The sequence below is a fragment of the Achroia grisella genome, unplaced genomic scaffold (assembly GCF_030625045.1).
Source record: "Achroia grisella isolate CSIRO2021 unplaced genomic scaffold, CSIRO_AGI_Agris_v1 utg5850, whole genome shotgun sequence".
In the NCBI taxonomy this organism is placed as follows: Eukaryota; Metazoa; Arthropoda; class Insecta; order Lepidoptera; family Pyralidae; genus Achroia; species Achroia grisella.
Window position 1 is genome coordinate 183,409 of NW_026712951.1, and position 22,748 is coordinate 206,156.

Here is a 22,748-nt window from a genome sequence, read left to right on the forward strand (position 1 = left end):
ATATTCTTCACCCAGCACAACCTCTCCCACATTTGGCTAAGGCCCGTGTAGGTGAGTATTACCTTCTTTTAAATCTATAAAAGAAGAGAAAAAACAGGAAAAAAAGAATAATAATAATAATCTTTATTTGTCTCAAATAATAAACTAATACAATTGCTGCTTATAATAAAATTTAAAAGTAATAAACGAGATGAAACGGTCAATAACTCAGAGAGGGCAGTGACTCCATCCTCTCTGCTATTCCGTTACAGCCTTTATTAGTAAATTAATACAATAAAGATCGATATTATAAGATATTACCGTAGTTTCATTAAAATCCGTTCAGTAGTTTTTGCGTGAAAGAGTAACTAATATCCATCCATCTATACACACAAACTTTCGTGTTTATAAAATAGTAACATGTTAATATAATAATAATATGTAATATTATGTTATCTGTGATAATAATAATCTCAGGACAATCCACACAGCGCCATCTAGACCCAAGTTAAGCTAGCTAAAACTTGTGTTATGGGTACTAGACAACTGATACGAAAACATAGATATATTTTTTTTATAAATACATACATATTATACATAGAAAACACCCAGACCGACACAAACAATCATACTCATGAATACAAATGTTTGTGCCGTGCGAGGAATCGAACCCGCGACCATCGGACGTAAAGCGGTGTGCTAAACCACTAGACCACCGAGGTCGTCCGATGTTGTTGATGTTTCTTTATGTGACTGAATTAACTGAAAAGGAATTTGGCGCGTAGACTACATCCGTAATTAGCATAGATAATTTTGTCTTATTTTAAGTAGGTAACGAGTACCTAGTGGATATCTATATACATCTTTATAAACATAGAATTGTAAACAAGTTAATAACTATGTGCCAATAGTCGCTTATTCAAATAAAATTCAAATTCAAAATATCTTTATTCATGTAGGTCTATTACAGACTCTTATGATATGACAAATCTACCGTCAGTACCGTCGGAATGATTTCGTGATGAGAAGAACTGACAAGAAACTCAGCTCGTATTGTTTTCAAATAAATGTTGTAATTCATTTTTAAATTCAAATTTGTATTATTGTATTATTAGTATTGTACTATTGCAAAAAACAAAATTTGGGAGAATAGAGTGACCAGCAGCATATGCTATTGCAAAAATAAAAAATCGAATCATTGTTCCAATCAAAAAAATTTTTTCATTACAATTACCTTACATCTACCCAAAAAATATTCCAAATATTCAATTAAAGTAAACGCAAATAATTTAATAGGAGAACTAAACAAACCAATGTGCACAGATTTACAATAAACTCCCCAAAGACATTAAAGAATCGCAATCAATAACTACATTTAAAAAACTATTGAAGCACTATATAATAAACCACTATTAGTAATCTCAAAAAATATGTCGCTACAGATATATATAGTGTTTTTATTATAATTTATTTATTTTTATTTGTAAATATCATAAATAATTAAAGCTAATATGCCACATCTAGAGTAACCAATAAATGTTATCATTTATGCGGGTAGTTACTGCGTAGACTTTGTTACTGCACCGTCCGCATTATATATGTACACCTTCTTTTGTAACTAATGTTTAATTTTGTATAAGTTTATGCTTTTAGTTCTCATGTTAAGTGAATTATTTGTAATTCTTAATGAGAATAAATATCTAAAACCTAAAAAACCTATCAATTAAAGTAAAAGGAGCAGAACATACCAACTGTGTTAACAATTAATATAAACACTAGTACTTACCTATATGGCAGAAAGTTGAGTAACCCAATGTGAGGGTCCTGATAACATATAGATACTAAAATTTTGTGCAGGGGCGTAGCTACCGTTTTTTTTATAGGAATGATAATGGAATGGTGCATTCTCCTGCGATAATATGCTGGTAGGGTACCAGTGGAGGATGAGTATGAGGTCAGGTCAGTTAGCCCATTGTGACAAATTCACCAGGAACTTAACCTGATGGTTTCCAGGGGCAAATACGTGGAGGTCAACTTGACATTGCTAGTAAACTGTCGTGTGGTGGGAGGGAAAGGGAATTGTTAGTAATGTGGAGTAATGATCACATTGCTAGCAATGTACCATGTCAGGACCTCCACGCGTTTCCCCTGGAAACCATCGTGATACACTCCCGGTGAATTTGTCACGTTGGGCTAACTGATCTGAGTTCATGTTCATCCTATCATCCTGCACTGGTGCCCCGCCAGCGTAAACCGTTAGCGCAGGCGGGTGCACCATTCCATTATCAACATTTAAAAAAAAAACTGTGGTGTGGTGGGGGGAACGGGTTGTTAGTAATATGGACTGTTGGCCCCATTGCTAGCAATGTACCATGTCAGGTTAACCTCCACGCGGTTCTCCCTGGAAACCATCATGATAAATTCTTGGTGAATATGTCACGATGGGCTAACTGACCTGACCTCGTGCTCATCTTATCATCCTCCACTGGTGCCCCGCCAGTGTAACCCGTTAGCGCAGGCGGGTGGTTTGGTTAGGTTAGGTTAGGTGTAAAATGAAACGCTTCGTTTGGTACAATTCAATATATTTTATTGCCACTGCAGCATCAGTACATCTAGTTTAGATAATGCTTAAATAATAGTGCGCAGCGCAATGACTAAGTAGCGCGAGGACCGCGCGCCGCCACAGATCTCCCACCCGATCTTTAATCGTACACATTACATAAAAGAGATATTTCAGATTCAAACGACTTGTATCCAGAGCCGTAAAACGTAAAAGAAGCGTGATACTTGCCAAATGCTTGAAAAATGGCCGAAACATCCGGAATTCATATCTCGTTTATTTAATGTATACATTTTAAATTTAGAACCGTATCAATTATTAATTCCCAAGCATTGTATACATCAGTACATTTATATATATAAAAATTATTAAATAAATTCATTATTGAGCAATATTTATTCTCAGTACTGAGCAGGACGCTCCCTGGCAACGCGGCCTCGTCACATAGTATAAAATTATAACAATCATTAATTATAATTATGTCAAATCAGTTACTAATTATTAATAAACTAATATAAATGTCAAAATATGCATAAGTACAATATAACTAGGCATTGGCAAGTGTTGGCCGGGCGGCCGTCGCCGCGCGCTCACACATGTATAACACAGACTGTTGCAGTACAGTACTATATATTTATATCACAATTACTTGTCCTATACATTGCCTACACTGTGGCATTTACTTCAGAAAACCCATAATATACCCCGAATATCAAAATTCTTAGATCTATAGGTACAAGTCTTGAAAAAAAAAATACTAGATACATGACTTGAAACTATATATAATTGGTTTTGCTAAGTAACGTATATTACATACAAAAACTACTGCGGAGTCTAAATATATATAACATAAAGGTGACTGACATAGTGATCTATCAACGCACAGCCCAAACCACTGGACGGATCGGGCTGAAATTTGGCATGCAGGTAGATGTTATGACGTAGGCATCCGCTAAGAAAGGATTTTGATCAATTCTACCCCCAAGGGATAAAATATGGAATGAAAGTTTGTATGAAACTTCGTCAATTTTAAACCGATCGGGCTGAGACTTTGCATGCATAAAGCTACTATGACGTAGGCATCCCCAAAGAAAGGATTCTGATAAATTCCACCCCTAAGGGGATAAACTAACGCGAGCGAAGCCGCGGGCAAAAGCTAGTTTACAATATATTCTTACTCTACATTTCAATTGCTCTTTTCCTTAAATTATTTGACTTATAAATGCGCAATTTTGTTAAAATGTTTGTTTATGATTTAGCTGCTGAATTGTTCTGTTTTCTATAAGGTATTTAATGAAAATGACAAAACAATTAAATAGTCATAATGAATTTGTAGTAACACATTAATTTAATTTAATATTTTAATCTGTATTTTTGTAATAGTTATAATAAATTTGTAGTCTCCCTAATTGAAATTTAAAATTGATCAGAGGTTTGTGTAAACATGCACAAGTTTATGAAAAAATAATAAGATTAATAATAATCTCAGTTTCTTGACATTTTTCTCAGTTCGAAAGCACTCTGAACTGACGGTAGATTTGACTGAAAATAATAAGAGCTGAGTTTCTTGTTAGTTCTCAGCTCCGACTGACATTAGATTTGACTCTGTGATAGACCTACATGAATATATTTTGATTAAACTTTAATCTGAATAAGAAAGCACCTACATTTCTGCTTATACATGTTTGGGCGTGCGGCGTTACATACAAACAATATATAATATGACACTCTTACAGCGTGCCTGAACGAATCAGCTCCGTAACTACTTACATCTAATCTAATCTAATCTAACTTAAGTCTAACCAATAAATGCTAACGAGTGTCGCAGTCTGCCGACTCTCGTCAAGCTTTGGGTCTTTTTATAAAAGAAACCAGCGTGAGCCGAGCTGGCGGTCCGACAGTTCCCGCACCGCTGTCCGGTTAGTTATTGTCTACAATTTATCAAACGAACCGAGAATTCTACTTCTCACAGAAAATAAACTGTATTTTTGTAAAGTAAGTATTATAGAAATATTAATGAATTGGAAATTTATAATAACTAAAGAAAAGATATCACGAACACGCACAGCATCAGTTAGTCTCAAACTAGGCATCATTACACGATTTTTGTAAGTACATCTATACATATAAATAAAATTAAAGTGTCTGTTTGTAATATTGGAATAACCGTTTTTTACTACATGCATATGAATATAAAAACGGTACATACACAAAAATAACATTTTCTTTACAATTTTTGTCTGTCTGTCTGTTTGTTCCGGCTAATCTTTGAAATGGCTGAACCGATTTTGATGTGACTTTTTTTGGCAGGTAGCAGATGTAATAAGGAGTAACTTAGAAGTCGCGGGAACAGCTAGTAGTACATATATATACTATACATAGAAACACTTGGACAAAAACAATGACTTGCATTTAAAATATAAATGTTTTTGTTGTGGGATCCGGTATATGCTGGTGGTCACGCTATTCTTCCTAAATGAATCATGTGAAGATAATGTTATTATCTGAGTGCTGAGTTTCTTGACAGTTCTTAGAGCAAACTCTGAACTGACGGTAGATTTGACATAAGAATCTGATTAGACCTACATAGATAAAGACATTTTGAATTTGAATTATTAAGTAGTATATAAGGTATTGTCAGTTCTTAGAGCAAACTCTGACCTGACGGTAGATTTGACATAAAAATCAATCAGATTTTTATGTGAAATCTACACATACAGACCTACATGGTTAAAGACATTTTGAATTTGAATTATTATATAAGCTATTGCCATGGGATCTTTCATGGTTTCCTAGAGATATATAAAAGGTTTCAATTTCCTTAACCTAGCCTAGACTGCCATATTGTTAATTCTTGGTTATTGAATCATATTGGACAAACTAACCTCACCTGATAGTTGTAAAGGCAGAGGAAGGCCGAAAAAGAGATTGATGGACTGTGTGAAAGATGATATGGTAAGAAAAGAGAGCAAAGAACGAGATGACTGCGAACAGAGTAAGATATCTTGATTCGATTAGTCTTTGTTTTGTGGTATTGTTTTTAAATTTGTTTTTTAATCATTGAGTATTTGTTTCATGTATTAGTAACTTAAATCTATTTATTGAGCGTTGGGTTAGTATAAAACTATACTTGTGAACACATTTTGTTTAGACTATAACTTTTTAATCATATATTCAAAAGAGCAACACACAAGTTTCTTGCTCATTCTTCTTGTGATGAATCTGCATTCCGAATAAAAAATATGACTATTCAAAAGTGCTTGTATTGAGTTTATTTGAATAAATATTATTTCTATTTCTAGTTAACTACAATGGTGACAAACGAGTATACGGCCCACCTGATGGTAAATGATTACCGTATCATACGACGCCTAAAACGCCTGAAACACCAGTGCTGTCGCGCTTTGTCGACCCTTAAGAATCCTTAATATACCCTTTAAAAACTTTATTCTGTAGTTTCTAGAGCAGAGGCTCCCAAACTTTTCTGTGTCGTAGGTCCCATGCCATATTTTTCCATTTTGGGTAGACCTGGGAAGTCTACCTAAAACTGGTATTAATTTTTTGTAAATTTCTAACTGTAGTAAAGTTTAGTGACAACAAGATGACCGCTCGTAGACCTTGCAGATTATCATAGACCCCTGGGGGACGATATAGATCATTTTGGGAATCACTGCTCTAGAGGAAACCAGAATTCTGGACGCATAAGTATAACTGACCGGACTGTAGGGCTGGGCTCGGACTGGGCTCAGTACTGTACATTGCAACCGGATGAAGGCACACGTTGTACAAACAACCATATAAATACTAATACACTGTTATTGAACGATATACCAAGCTAAAATACTGTGATTGTAACCTACCCGTACCCAGAGGGTGGAGAGATCCACCCCTCAAAATTATATGCTTTACAATTAACAAAAAAATAGATGCATAGAGCATTTATATCAGTTGTGTAGTACCCAAATTTGGGACTAGATGGCGCTGTGATTTAAGAATTTGAATTTATTTGAAATAATTGAAATTTTATTTATTTTAATAAAAAAAACTTTCTATAATAAATTGCTAACTGTTATTTTGGTTTCCACTTTGTATATAAAAGTGTATTAGTTTTATGAGTTGTGGACCTAGTTATTCAGCTTGGTATACCTTTCACAAGTACCTCAGAATAAACCCTAAAATGTCTGCCAAGCGAGCATTATGGCAGTACTGTTGACTGCAGCAGCATACAGGCTAAAACCGCGACTCTTGTCGCCCCACCACTGCCGTCATATACTGCAAATTGCTAAGCTATATTATATAAAATTGTCAGTATTTATCATAGTTAAGATTACAGCAGGACCTTTTAAAACGACCAATGATAACCGCATTATAATAATGATTTTATATTATACATCTATACATATAATAAAATTGGAATGTCTGTTTGAAATATTGAAATAACAGTTTTTTACTACATGCATATGAATATAAATACGGTATATACACCAAAATTACATTTTTTACAATTTTTGTCTATCTGCTGTTTGTTTGCTAATCACTGAAATGGCTGGACCCACTTTTTACTGTAGTAAAAAACAGTTATGTCAATATTACAAACAGACACTCCAATTTTATTTATATGTATAGACTAGCTGTAAACTACGATTTCGTCAACGTAAAAATTTCCCTTTTTTTTTTATTAGATTATGTAATATTTGTAAAATAAAAGAAAACTAAATTCCTCCTTTTTTCGGTCCAACCATCTCGGAGATTAGCAAGAACAAACAGAGAGATAGACGTACATTTTTTTTAATTATACAACTTAATAGGTGTGTCTTTAGTGAAAAAGGTTTAATTTTGAAATTAAAAGACACACTTCAATTTTATTTGTTTCTATAGATAGAGAGGAAATAAAAATATTTTAATATGTAATAATAATCAATTATAATGGGAATTTTGTTGGCAGGTAGCTGATATAATAAGGAGTAACTTAGGCTACCTTTATTTAAGAAAAATAAAGTTAAATTCCACGCGAACGACGTGTGTACAGCTAGTATGGAATAAAAACTTACAAATTAATTTCATTATTTAGTTCTAAATGATAGCACTGGTCCACCTACTGTATTCTTAACTTGTCTTAACTCATATACATATCGGAATGAGTAGAGTATATACAGCTAGTCACATTAATGACAGATTATAAATGTCAGTTACATGTGACATTGGGGCCGTTCAAGTATTACGTGAGCAGATTTATTACAATTATTTACCCCCCATCCCCCTCGTCAGCAAAAGTAGGCAAAGCGCTTACCCCCTCCCCCTATTCTTACGTAAACATTTTTCAATTAATATATTGTTTTTTAGCAGTCAATGTGAGGGTTGTCATTCGTGTAAAAAAGTAAATAATTACCAATGACGTAAGCATCTAGACTCCCCTACCCCTAATTCATCTATACATATAAATAAAATTGCAGTGTCTGTTTGTAATATAGAAATAACCAATTTTTACTACATGCATATTTACATTTTTAACAATTTTTGTCTGTCTGTCTGTCTGTTTGTCCTGGCTAATCTCTGATATCAAAAAAGTCACGTCAAAATCGGTCCAGCCGATTTTGACGTGACTTTTTCTGGCAGGTAGCTGATGTAATAAGTTGTAACTTAAGCTACTTTTATTTTAGAATACTTATTTTATTTCAGAAAAATAAATTCCACGCGGAATATATAGATAGTCTAAAATAAACCAAGTGAACCCCCCGCCCCTCTATAGTGCTAACGTAACACTTGAACGGCCCCATTGGTCCGGCTCGGACGTGAAAACGTTCCGTCATATAAAATCGTTAAGAATATAATCGCAAATCTTAACTCGCTATATATTTGCTAGTCAGTCGAGTTCGTCAGTCAGTCCAGGGTGTATTTAACACTTAACTACTCGCTTATTACTTTTGACCCTGTATCTTTTATTGTTCAGCAGTTGGTAATTACCGGCGGAGCACATTACTCACTAAACGATTACTTGAATGACGAGCGTGCATGGCAATAGTTGTTCATGCACGGGATTTTCATTTAATGTTAGACATAGACACCTATACAAATGTACATTGTAAATAAACTGGCTTTAAAAAAAAGTAATTCAATTGAGTTTCTTGTCAGTTCTTCTCAATTGGATCTATATACTGAACTGGACGGTAGGGAAAAAAATATAATATAAAAAAAATTACGTTATATTAATATAAGAATTGATGGAAAATTTTGTTGTGGAATGTATCAATGAATTGATCCAATATTGACTGCCTACCAGTAGAGCAGCGTACTTACATATTATACATAGAAGATACCCAGACATACAAACAGTCATACTCATGAATACACATATTTGCACAGTGTGAGGAATCGAACCCGCGACCATATAAAGTAAAATGATACTAATCTCCTAAACCATCGAGACCGTTATATAATAGATATATAATAATAATATTTCAGGACAATTCACACAGCGCCATCTAGTCCCAAGCTAAGCTTATGTTATGAGTATTAGACAACTGATATAACATATTATACATAGAAAACACCCAGACCGATACAAACAATCATACTCATGAATACAAATGTTAGTACTGTGCGAGGAATCGAACCCACGACCATCGGATAGTAAAGCGGTGTGCTAAACCACTACACCACCGAGGCTGTCAAGAGAGGATATATAGCTAATAGAGTATATTTTCTAATTTGGAATGTAATTTTAATTTAAAGATCTAATACAATTAGAATCTGCTACCTTAGCCCATTCCTTCCCACTGTACTATTTTTAGGACACTACATTTAATTTCTTTTTCAACACACTATGTATTTATACAAAAGCTACTAATGAAATGTGTATTTTAAAATAATTTTTCTTTTTAACATATTTACGTCATTTTTGAAAGAAAGAAAATTGTTTGTTAAAAATGATTGTTTACCTACATTTGGCAAATAAAGTATTATTATTATTGTTTATTTGGTACACTGAAAATAATTTTTAAATTTTAATTTACATTTTAATGGTTTATATTAATTTTACAGTAATAGGTCTCCGCTCAGCATATATCGTGACGGGGGCCACGACGCTGTTTTTTTGCGGATTTTTAATTAACACATTAAAAAAAAAATATTTTATGTATTAAGTAAGTAATCCTATAACATCGATGCTTGGGAAGTAATGGGTTAATATTGAGAAGCGAGCACTTAAGCGTCAAATATATTGGTTATCACGTCCCCGACCGGTCCACCGTCGTACGGACGGACCGTCACTTGAGCATTGATTCATATAAGGACTTAACATGTCTAAATATATGTATACATGGCAGTGAGTCGGACGTCAGTCCGCTCTGGAAACGTTAATTTCTATGTTCATGTCTATATCGTACACAAGCGTCCGGCGTCCGGTGTCCGGGGCGTCCGGCACGCTTGGCAAGTACCTACGGTTCAGTCTAATGATAATTGTTAATAAGAATTTACGGTTAAGGGCGTCCATTATAAAAATAATCATATATAAAAGTTTTTTTTGTGGAAAACTAGTAGATATATATAAGAATGTATAATTAGAAAATGCCACCTGATTAAAAATCTTATAGGCAATCCATAAGTTTCCCACAAAGAAAAATATTAAACCTACTTTGTCAATTTGTTCTTGAAACATCCAATTAGTTTGTACCTTCAAAATATTAAATATATAACAATGTTAATGTATCTTCAACGTAATTACTTTGTAATTAGAGTACATATTAAGTAATCATAAAATATAAAATTTAAAGTTAAGAGACATCTAAATATACATAACTCAAAGGTGACTGACTGACATAATGATCTATTAAACACAGCCCAAACCACTGGACGGATCGGGCCGAAATTTGGCATGCAGGTAGATGTTATGACGTACGCATCCGCCAAGAAAGGATTTTGATTAATTCTACCCCCAAAGGGATAAAATAGGGGATGAAAGTTTATATGAAACTTTGTCAATTTTAAACCGATCAGGCTGAGACATAAAGCTACTATGACATACGCATCCCCTAAGAAAGGATTTTGATAAATTCCACCCCTATGGGGATAAATTAACGCGAGCGACGCCCCGTCTAAAGCTTATTTCATTATAATTTTAAATGGAAAATGGTATCTTTTCATAATTGAGTTGATTACTTAATATGTACCGAATACGTTTGTATAATGTATAGAAAAAAGTAGTTTAAAGAGACATTTCACTATGATTTTAAATGGAAAATAGCTTCTTTTCAAAATTGTCAACTAGTACATACTATACCAGTCAGATGCAATGAACGCCCTGAATGTTAAATTATCAAAAATACATGTTATGTCAATCATTTGTAATACGGTGTGTTGGTTTGGTTGCACGATGACGCTCGATGACACTCGATGACACTCTGGTGCGGGACGCGAGCGTCCTTATAGTGATAGACAGACAGACCTGTAATATAGATACGTTAATTTTAAATAGATAGACAGAATATGTATATATGTGTATAATAAAATTGATGAAAGCAATTTTTTCAAGGCATTCTCTTAAATATGAGTATTAATTTGTTGATGTGGATGGGAGTAATGATGATGTTGTCGATGATTATGATGATTGTGTCGATGATGATCTCGATGTCGTCGATAATGATGTTATCAATGATGATGATATCATCGACGCTTTAACTATCATCAACATTATCAAATTTAAATTAAAAAATCATTTATTCATGTAGTACATTTTAGCGGCTTAGGAACGTCAAATTTTTTATACTATAGTGTTTTCCCTATCATCATCATTATTAATATTATCATGATCATTGACATCATTAACACAATCATTGCCGGCGTTATAATTTAAAACATCATCAACATCGGCATCATACACTCACTCACGTCGGTCATGGCAAAATCAAATTGATCCAAGATACAGTTGGGTACCTTACTATAAAATACGTGTATTTACATAAGTTAATTTATTAGAATAGAAAATTATGGACATATGTCAAATAGAAATATTTCATATTATAAATATTCGAACTAGCGACTGGTGGCCAGTATATGACAGTCCTCCGCCGCTATTCTGCAGTATTCTATTCTATTTCTGGATTCCTGGGGCCGGTAGTAGCTGCTCCACGTGCCTGCGCCACACAGCTCCCTGGTCGGTCTGTACTTCGTAGTGCAATCGTCCCAGTCTATTCAATATGTTGCCAAATTCCCATTTTGGCCCGCGTACAGAGTAGTTTCTAGCTTGGACCCGGTCACCTTTTGTATATATTTGTTTAACAGGTGGTCTGTTATTCGATTCAGCTACTGCTAGTGCTGGTGTGGTGCGGAACATAACATGGAGCTTGGTTCTGACGTCTCGATTGAACAGAAGCTGATATGGTGTCCGACCGTTCGAGGTTGGTGTACGTCTGAGTCGTGTCTTAATGATCAGAAGTTTATCGTTAAGGTCACCCCTCTCCCCCTCCATTGCGCGTAGCGCCCTTTTTATTGTTTGTATATAGCGCTCTGCTTGGCCGTTAGTCGCTGGATGGTAGGGAGCTGATTTCGAGTGTTTTATACCACAGTTCGAAAGGTAATATTCAAATTCTTGAGATATAAATTGTCGTCCATTATCTGATGCTAATGTATGTGGTATTCCATATGTAGTGAACAGTTCTTTCAGTTTAGCAATACACCACGAACTTGTAGTAATTTTAGTAGGGTAGATTTCAACCCACTTTGTGAAGGCATCTACGACAACTAAAAGTTGGTAACCATGTACAGGTCCGGCAAAGTCGATATGCAGTCGTTGCCAGGGTTCTGTAGGTTGTTCCCAATGGTGTAGCGGTGCTTTCGGTGGTTCATTCTGTTGTAATCGACATGCTCTGCAAGATTTTACCTTGTTTTCAATATCTGTGTCTATATTTTTCCAATATATGTAACTGCGTGCTAATAATTTCATTTTAAGAATACCAACATGTCCTGCGTGTAGTTCGTCGAGAACACGGCTACGTAGACTGTGCGGTATTACGACTCGGGTTCCTTTCAAAATGCAATTATCTTGAAGTGTAAGTTCGTTATCGTTATAGCCGTGTTGGCGTACTGAGTGACCTGTTTTTAGTGCTTCCAACAATATTTTAAGTTCCTCATCTGTCTTTGTTTCTTTAGCTATAAGTTCTGGTCGGACATCAAGCGTATTGATTTGTTGTTGTTGGAATGTGTAGTGTTGATCTTTAGAATTTTCTTTTACATATTCCACTGGAAATCTTGATAAATAATCAGCATTTGAATGTTTTGATGCCGGTCTGTATTCTACATCATAATCAAATCCTGATAGAAAATGTGCGTAATGGAACAGTCTCATTGTGCTTAAGGCTGGTAGTGTTTGGTGTGGGTGAAAGATTGAGGTAAGAGGCTTGTGGTCGGTTATCAGTGTGAATTTCCGACCGTAGCAGTAGTGAAAAAATTTCTTTATGCCCCAGAAGATGGCTGTAGCTTCTTTATCGATTTGACTATATTTCTTTTCGCTGGTTGAAAGTGATCTAGAAGCAAATGCGATAGGCCTTTCAGATCCATCCTTTAGTTTATGAGATAGAACAACGCCTAATCCTGTTGGAGATGCGTCAGTGGCTATTATCAATGGCTTTTTGGGATCGAAATGAATGAGAACTCTTTCACTCAATATCTCCTGTTTAATTTTATTAAAGCTTGTTTCACATTTTGAGGACCATTGAAATTCTTTTTTTTCTTTCTTTAGTAATTCATTTAGAGGATTTGTTATTGAGGCCAAGTTTGGTATAAATTTGTTATAATAATTTGCCATACCTAGAAAGGTTCTTAATTCATTTACATTTTTCGGTCTCTCTGTTTTCATAATCGCTTTCACTTTGTCTTTATTTTTATGTAGTCCATCTTCATCTATTATATGTCCTAGGTAATTAATACTTCGCTTAAAAAAGTTACATTTTTCTCTGTTGACGCGCAGGTTACTCTCTTTGAGTTTCTGAAGAACTTGTTTCAGACGTGATAGGAGTTGATCTTCTGAGGTTCCTTGAATAATAATGTCATCAAAGAAGCATTTGACTCCATCTAGTCCCTGAAGTAATTGATCCATAAATTTTTGCCATAGGCTAGGTGCTACCTTAACACCGAACATCAATCGATTCACTTTATAAGTGCCTTTGTGTGTACTTAACGTTTGTAAAAGTGCGCTTTCGTCATCCATTTCTAAATTTAGATAGGCTTGTTTGATATCTAAGGTGCAGAAATATTTCCCTCCATTCATTTCTATGAATATGTCTTCTATTATGGGGATTGGGTATTGTTCATCCTTGATACATTTGTTAAGGGTTACCTTGTAGTCTGCGCACAAACGGATAGTGCCGTTAGGTTTTACGATTGGTACGATTGGAGTACCCCATTCCGCATGGTCCACTTTAGTAATGATTCCTTCTGAACATAGTCGCTCTATCTCTTCATCAACTTTTTCCTTTAAAGCATACGGTATACGACGAGGTTTAATAAATATAGGTTGTATGTTTTCCTTGAGGTTCAAATGAGCTTGGTAATTTGGTATTTTTCCTAAGTCGGTTCTAAATACAGTGTTCGTATATTCTTCTAATAATTGATCAAGATTCGTAGATGGTTCTGAATTTCGTATTATATTGATATCTGATAATTTTATTGTAAGTTCTTTCATCCAGCTTCTCCCAAAAATTGCGTCAACATCTTGGTTGATTATATATAGTTTTCCATTAAAGGTCTGATCTTTGTATGTATATTTGACGTAGGTGACTCCTGAGGGTTTAATAATTTCTCCAGTGTATGTTCTTAATTTCATATCAGTTTTGAATATTCGGTTTCCGATATTCAATTTCTTGTATTGTTTCAGGGATATTGATGACAATGTTGCTCCAGTGTCAAACTCCATACTGATTGGTCTGTTCTCAATTTTTATTTGGATCATGTATTTTTCTGATATTTCACTTTTCATGAGATTGATGTCTCCCATGTTTTCATCACTCGTATTACTTGTAGTGTCATCTAATTTATTCATATTTGTATTTCTTTGTAAGCAAACACGCGCTAAATGACCTGTTTTATTGCACTTCATGCAAACGGATTTTAAGGCACCACATTCTTTAGACTGGTGGTCATTTTTTCCACATCGGTAGCATTTTCCTTTCAATTCTTTTATTGTTATTGGTAGTCTTCGATTTTGTATTTGAGATGGTGGTGTATTAGGGAAATTGTTTTTATTTGTTATATTTGTAATTCTATTGAGGCTGTCAGAATATCGGTGTGCGTCTGTAGACATTCGTATGTTTTCCGATTTTCCCATTTCCATGGATGTAGCCATTTGTACCAATCTTGTAAAAGGTGGTGTTTCTCGCTCTTGTAGTATTCTTATTCTTATATCACTGTCCTTCAATCCTCGGATAAATTGTAATGATATGAAGCTTTCTAAAGTTGGTTTATGGCAGCTTTGACATTTAAATTCACAGTTATTGGACAATTTCTTTAATTCGGAGGCGTACATTGCTACTGTTTCATCCTGTTTTTGTACCCGGGTAATAAATTTATGTTGTAATGCCCATACACTCGGTTTTGGATCTATGTGGTCATCTAGTATACGAGTAAGTTCTATAAAGTTCATGTTAATCGGATCTTCAGGCGAGCATAGGTCGTGTAACTTTTCGTGAAGTTCAGGAGATAAGGCAGATAGTAATATATATACTTTCATTTTAGGGTCTTCTATGTTGTTTAATAAAAAATATACTGTTAATCTTTTCGTAAAATTTTTAAAAGTTTCTTTTTCTTGAAATGGTTGGAAATTCATTTTGGGATTTCTGTCTAGACGTGAATTGGTGCTCGAAGGTGATGGGGATAGCTGTGGTGCTGCGGTGGGTACGTGATTTCTGTTTTGTAGTATCAAAAGTTTGGTCTTTAAAAATGTACATTTCTCTTCAAAGTCGTATCTGTTCTCTATTTCTTCATTAAGTTGTTCTTCTGGTGATTCTGTTTCGATATCATGTTGAATTTCTTGTAGTTTTCGTAATGTTTCTTGAAGCGATTGAAGTCTTGACTGAATTTCTTCTTGAGGGATTGTTTCGTTAGTGGTTATATAATTTTCTAATTTTGTAAGTAAACCCCGTAGCGAGGCTCGTGTTTTCTTCAATTTTTTTATATCGATAGTTGACATCGTCGCCAATTTATAAAATACGTGTATTTACATAAGTTAATTTATTAGAATAGAAAATTATGGACATATGTCAAATAGAAATATTTCATATTATAAATATTCGAACTAGCGACTGGTGGCCAGTATATGACACTTACCAAGGCGTATCTGGGCTAAAAGTGACTGAAATGAAAATCTGTGGCCTATGCTCATAATGAATCATAAAGCGACTTGATGTTAATGAACCTTAATTAATTAAGTAATGTGTTACTTTTTAATCATGATTGAAATAGATTAAATTATTGAATCGATTAAAAAAGTAACTGATTGCTGCAAACAGTGACACAAATGACGGTTCCCACACACCATGATCCAGTCTTGTATGGATCAAATTGCTGGCCCGTAAAGACAACGTAAAGACGACTGCATGCGAGTGAAATGCGAATGTTGAGATGAATGTGTGGTGTGAGAAGAATGTATAAGATAAAGAATGAATATGTACATCAGAGGAAGTATGAAAGTGGCGCCGGTGACGGAGAGATTTCAAGTGATTGTTTATCATGGTATTATAGTGGTTTGTATGAGATGAAGTGAAACCACTAATTTAGTCGTATTCGTATTTTATTCGGAGTAATTTACAACTTATGTGCGTAAAATTATGTCATTAGTATACTATACAAACAGGTGATTCCATTCATTGAGTGAGAAGGCAATACGAGTGCGCTCCTGCTCGCACCGAGTTTATAAGTATAAGCAAGGCGATCGCGTCCTCCGATCGATCCCCCGTCCAATTCAAATAGGGATTGATATTACGACAGCATGAGCCGAGGTTCGAACCCTTAGTGATGCCCTCAGACTAAAGTCGTATCCGTCAGGCGGGAGTTGGCCTTCAGCCGCTCCATAAGTCCTTCCTTGGTTTGGAGTGCCATCTGCACTCGCCCCCTAACGTCCGGCGAAGCTGTAAAGGCCAGCTGCGGCCAACAGCATTAGAGTAGCCCGAAAAATAAAAATTGTGCCGGCAGTTGGCGCGTAGCTGTTTTACACGAATGATGTGTGCTGCTACAGTATGGACATCTAATGCGTAGGAATGAAGATAATATTTCAAGGAAGGTGTTATATTTGAATTTGGATGGTATAAGTGTAGAGGAAGGCCGAAAAAGAGATGGATGGACTGTGTGAAAGATGATATGGTGAGAAAGGGAGTAAATAGCGCGATGACTGCGAACAGGGATGAATGGAAGAGAAAAACATATTACGACGACCACAAATAAATGGGATAAGGAAGAAGCAGGTGATGATGATAAAAATATTGCGTAAAAAATGAGCCACTTTTCGAAACTACATTAGAGCAGGAGAGTTATAGAGACGGTGCGTAGTGGTGTACCTGCGGCACTAGAACAGAAGATCAGTGGCGGCGGCGCGAGCATCGCTCCATGAACGTGCGGCGTCTGCACCGCAGGGCCGCGCGTCTCCCGTGTCTGTCTCTGAAGCCGCAGCCTCTGCAGCGCCGTTACTCTGCACGTCTGTACAGTCACGTTACACTAAATTCACTTACATCCGACTTTGTTTAGGCTGTATATAATAATTCTGTTGCTATTTGATTATAAAAGAAGAAAAATGTTATTTTTATTCTCGAATATAATTAAATTATTAATTTTTCGAAAATTTCTACAATGGTTTTAACATTATTATATTGTAAGCCTATCCAAAGTCAGGGTGAGAGTGGGTGGTCCCTCGCAAACTTGTTTTTTTTATAATAATAGACTTTATGTACTAAAAATGAATTGCGCCGTCTGAAAAATACTAGATTATCCAACCGAGACACACTACAGTCACAGTCCGTACACTTATTAACTGTATAAACTTACTTTCGTTTAATCATATTCATCTGTAGCACCGATATGGCTACCGTGAGTGCTGTGTGTTGTTAAGACCTATTTAATTATTTTAATTAAAATATATACTAACCGTTAACTAGACGCCGCGTGACTCCCAGTTGGAAGGCATCCGCCAGTGTCTTGCTGGGCGTGTACCGCGCCAGTGATGACGATGCTGAGGACATGGGTGAGCGGTATAGAACACTATTCTAGCAATCTCTACTACTATTGAGTAATATACTTCAAATGTGAATACAGTATTGTAATAGCTATAACATATAACCAAGTATGAATAAATGGATGAATAAGGGATGGTGCATTTGCTAGAGCTAACGGTATACGCTGGCGCCAGTGGAGGATGATAGGATGGGCGTGGAGTCAGGTCAGTTAGATGGAATTGATTACCACTACTGGTGGTCAACATTTAAAGGGTACAAGATTAAGCATTGAGCTGAAGAAAAGAAGGTTATAGAATCTACTAGCAGACCCGGCCACACGCTGCTGGTAAGGTTCTTGAATAAAATAATATTGCGATTATAAATTGAGATGTAAGCTATACTATCTTTCAAGTTGGATCAAATTGCACACAATGTGCAAATCACATTTGCAATCGGTTCAGTAGTTTAGGAGTCCGTCGCGGACAAGCAACGTGACACGTAATTTTTATATATAAAGATTATCTATGGTATTTAAAAAGCTATACATATTACATAGTTACATCTCTTATTTGTACACAACAGCTATGAAACACTGCTTAATACGAATGTTTTTAATACAATAAAATTTAATTAAAGTGTTGTATTATTTAGTCGAATTAGGTATCATTTTGCGGAAGTCCATTTCTCTACTTATTGGACGGGTTTGGAGTGCCATCTGCCCTCGCCCCATAACGTCCGGTGAAGCTGTAAAGGCCAGCTACGGCTAACAGCATTAGAGTAGTCCGAAAAAAAAAATGTATATTATTTTGTTTAATTCCGCTACAATTAGCATATGTGAGACCACAATTCGGTGTGGAAACTTGACTATCGTTACGACCTTCTCTAGTGGCGATAAAATTATTACCATTATTGAGTCTACACCCATATCGCTATGGGTGCCCATAACATGTCCCATACCAGCAATTTTTTACCTCGCAACTTATCTATAACTTTTTTTTTTTTATAACACAGTGGACAAACGGGCATGCGGCTCACCTGATGGTAAGTGATTACCGCCGCCCATGAGCACCCACATCACCAGGCGCAATGTATGTGCGTTGCCTGACTTTTAGGAATGAATGAGCTCTTTTCTTGTAGGTTTCAATATCGTTTCGTTCGGAAATACCATTGCTGGAAGGTGATTCCGCAATGTGGTTGTGCGAGGCAAAATTTTCTAGAAAATCGCACTGTGGAGGACCGCCATTCATCCAGATGATCAGGATGGTATTTCAGTTTCTGGCGGGTGGTACGGTGGTGAAACTCAGCAGCTGGTATTAATCCGAACAATTCCTCAGAACACTCCCCGTGATATATGCGGTAGATATATGCGATAACTGGGGCAACTCGATTAAATATCAGGATATCATTCAACAGCACAGCAATGAATCTTAACAACGACGTATCTATTTAGCAGACTTATTGGGGATATTAGCGATAGATGGAGTGTGGGAAAAACAGATGAGGAATGGTGGTCTTAAACGAAGGTCTCGTCGGGCACGGGGCTCCGTGGGGGCGGGGGAGCCAGCCGCAGCACCCCTCGGTCGCGCCGCCCCCCGCAGTACACTTGCAACATGCGCATGATTATTCAACCTCGCATCATTTTTAAACTTTTTTAACCACCATCAATCATAAATGGGCTCTGGAACGCTACCACCATGCATCCAAATATACCATGGTTTGGATATTTGGGTGCATGGCGTTCGAGAGCCTATTTCTAATATAGTATAGTATGCTTATGTCAATTATTACTTGAGTATATTTTTTAATTTAAAAAAAAAAAAATTGTATCTATTATATATATATAAATATATTATATATATATAAACAATATCGCTTGCCGTGGCAACCAGTAATTAAGTCAACACTATATACCTGAACTCTGCAAGTTATAATAATTGTAACCTCATGGTGTATGTCTTGTTGGTCGCTCAAATAAATAAATAAATAAATATTATTATAAACTACTAGCTTTTGCCCGCGGCTTCGCTCGCGTTATTTTACCCCTTAGGAGTAGAACTTATCAAAATCCTTTCTTAGGGAATGCCTACGTCATAGTAGCTTTATGCATGCAAAGTCTCAGCCCGATCGGTTTAAAATTGACAAAGTTTCATACAAATTTTCATCCGGTATTTTATCCCCTTGGGGGTAGAATTAATCAAAATCCTTTCTTAGCGGGTGCCTACGTCATAACATCTACCTGCATGTCAAATTTCAGCCCGATCCGTCCAGTGGTTTGGGCTGTGCGTTGATAAATCACTATGTCAGTCACCTTTGAGTTATATATATTTAGATTTGCTAACCCGTCAAACATTGTTCTGCCATAAAAATATATAAGAATCAGTAGTAGACCTACATGAATGAAAATATTTAGATTTGATTTGATTAGAAGAGAAGATAATACGTCATACTCGTGAACGAGTGCTGCTTGTAGGGACTGGTCTGCTCTTATCACTACGACTGATTTAATATTATTGTTTATTTATATTTGACCCAAAAAATTAGTGCTGGTTGGTAGTTTGTATTCACACGTTTCGACTTGTAAATGTAAACTAACAAGGATTATTTAAAAGAGCAACACACAAGTTTCTTGCTCGTTCTTATTGTGATGAGACAGCTTTCCGAACGAGTGGTAGATAAAAAACAAATTGTTATGACTATTCAAAAGTGCTTAAATTAAGTTTATTTGAATAAATGATTTTCTATTCTATTCTAAAAAGATATTTTGAATTTGAATACATATAATTAGGGGGTGGGTATATATATACATACCGATGTGAGTGTTGGCAGCGAGTCTAGCGGTCGGGTGCTCTTCAGGCGGCGAGTCCTCGCACAGAGAAGTCTCCGACGGGTACTCGAACGTGCGCGTCAGCGAGTCGTCAAACTGCAGTTTCAGCTGCGAACCCATCAAGGTGTCTCGTAGTAGTCACAAATAAACATATAGACATAGACAATGTAATGCATCCTTAATGTATATAATACTAGCTGTCCCGGCAAACGTTGTTTTGCCTTAAAAAAAAAAATAGGGTTGGACTACCCCTAACATTTAGGGGGATGAAAAATAGATGTAGAACGAAAACTGTGACACGAGAATTTCTTATATATAAAATTCTCGTGTCACAGTTTTCGTTCCCATACTCCTCCGAAACGGCTTGACCGATTCTCATGAAATTTTGTAAGCGTATTGAGTAGGTCTGAGAATCGGCCAACATCTATTTTTCATCCCCCTGGATATTATAAATGTGAAAGTAAGGATGTTTGTTACGCTTTCACGCAAAAACTACTGAACCGATCATCATGAAATTTTGTACACATATTTTTGGAGGTATTAAAATGAACATAGAATACTTTTTATTTAAAAAACACTTTTTTTTTTTATAAAATATAAATAATAAAATAACAACATTATGCTACTTTAGCGCCATCTATCCCTTAGTAATGAAGTTATATATTATGATATTATATATAGATGAGAGACGACTGTATACAACTGAAATGCGAATGTTGAGATGGATGTGTGGTGTGACAAGGATAGACAAGAATAGAATAGAATAGAATAGAATAGAATAGAATAGAATAGAATAGAAAATCATTTATTCAAATAAACTTACATTGAAGCACTTTTGAATAGTCATAACATTTTTTTTTTAATCTACCGCTCATTCGGAATGCTGTCTCATCACAAGAAGAACAAGCAAGAAAAACCCGCTACGCTTTCATATTTCTAAAATAATTGAATCAAGAAAGCAATGAGATAAACAAATTATAACGTTGTAAGATAAAGAATGAATACATCAGAGGAAGTATGAAAGTGGCACCGATGTCGGAGAGGTTAAAGAGTAATCGTCTATCGTGGTATGGGCATGTAATGCGTAGAAATGAAGATCATATCTAGGGTTCATGATTTCTCGAGCTTTTCAATTTCTCGGGTCTCGAGAATTCTCGAGGTTAATTTCTCGGGTCTTCTCGGGTTGTCGAGAAATTTACATTTACGTACGTTTGGTTTATTTTTTGTTCCAATAATGTCAAAAAACTCAGCGGTTTCATTTGAGACGAAAACCACTGCATTTTTTGTTAAATATTAAATATAAAATTTAACTATAAAATTAATTATAAATTTCTTATTGAGTAGGTATATTTAAAAACATTATACATATTATGAATGAGCAAATTTTTTTTAAAATACTGAAATATATTAATTTCCTACATATGAAATTAGCGTTTTGTCGTACTGGCCACATTGATCTTAAATATCTCCTCTTTGGTATATCTCCTATTGTTTTTCGAAAACCGGAATAAATATGCTTGGTTTTTTCTTTGGGTCACTCAGCTTACAAAATGGAAAACTTAAAATATCGCGTCATTTACAAGTACGAGTACGAGTTCCGCCATGGCACTAGTGCTGCAGAAACGGCTCGAAGGATTAATGATGTGTATGGTGGTGGTGTCGCAAAAGAAAACAAAATGCATTTTTGGTTCCAACGTTTTCGTTCTGGAAATTTCGACCTGCAAAACAATCCCCGTGGGCGGCTGGAGTCCAAGGTTGGTAATGAAGAATTGAAGGCTATTGTGATAGCAGATCCATCGCAAACCACGTCCGAGTTAGTTGCAGGTTGCAGTGTTAGTGACAAAACTGTATTAATCCACTTGTAGCAAACTGGGAGGGTGAAAAAGCTTAAAAGGTGGGTCCCTCATGAATTGAGTCGACAATTCGCGTTTCGATCGACAAACGCGTGTAGACTGCTGCGTTACATTAGTCAACCGGCATAATAATAAAGGGATTTTAAATCGAATCATTACCTGTGATGATGTGGATCTTGTATGATAATTGGAAACGCTCATCGCAATGGCTGAACCCTGGCAAACCAACCAAATCCTGCCCCAACCGAAAATTGACCCAAAAAAAGTTACTTGCGAGCGTTTAGTGGACTAGTTCCGGTGTTGTTCACTTCAGCTTTCTTAAATCTGGCCAGATGATT

The 22,748-nt window shown here is 35.7% G+C and overlaps 2 protein-coding genes across 2 annotated transcripts in view; both read right to left on the reverse strand.

Moving 5' to 3' along the window:
• Positions 1 to 10,565: 10,565 nt before the first annotated feature.
• Positions 10,566 to 22,748, reverse strand: part of LOC131848741 (serine/arginine repetitive matrix protein 1) — a 62,750-nt gene continuing 50,567 nt past the window's right edge. The window contains exons 5-8 of the mRNA XM_059198677.1: positions 20,542 to 20,665; positions 17,667 to 17,750; positions 17,083 to 17,221; positions 10,566 to 10,982 (exon numbers count right to left, since the gene is read on the reverse strand). Of these exons, the coding sequence (XP_059054660.1) occupies positions 17,091 to 17,221; positions 17,667 to 17,750; positions 20,542 to 20,665 (339 nt within the window). The 3' untranslated portion in view covers positions 10,566 to 10,982; positions 17,083 to 17,090. The remainder of the gene's footprint in view (positions 10,983 to 17,082; positions 17,222 to 17,666; positions 17,751 to 20,541; positions 20,666 to 22,748) is intronic.
• On the reverse strand, positions 11,628 to 15,719 carry LOC131848757 (uncharacterized protein K02A2.6-like). Its single transcript, XM_059198690.1, has one exon. It carries the CDS (start codon positions 15,717 to 15,719, stop codon positions 11,628 to 11,630), a length of 4,092 nt encoding a protein of 1,363 aa, XP_059054673.1.

Excerpts from the sequence above, each read along its gene's own strand:
- LOC131848757 (XM_059198690.1), bottom strand. The coding sequence starts at position 15,719 with ATGTCAACTATCGATATAAAAAAATTGAAGAAAACACGAGCCTCGCTA.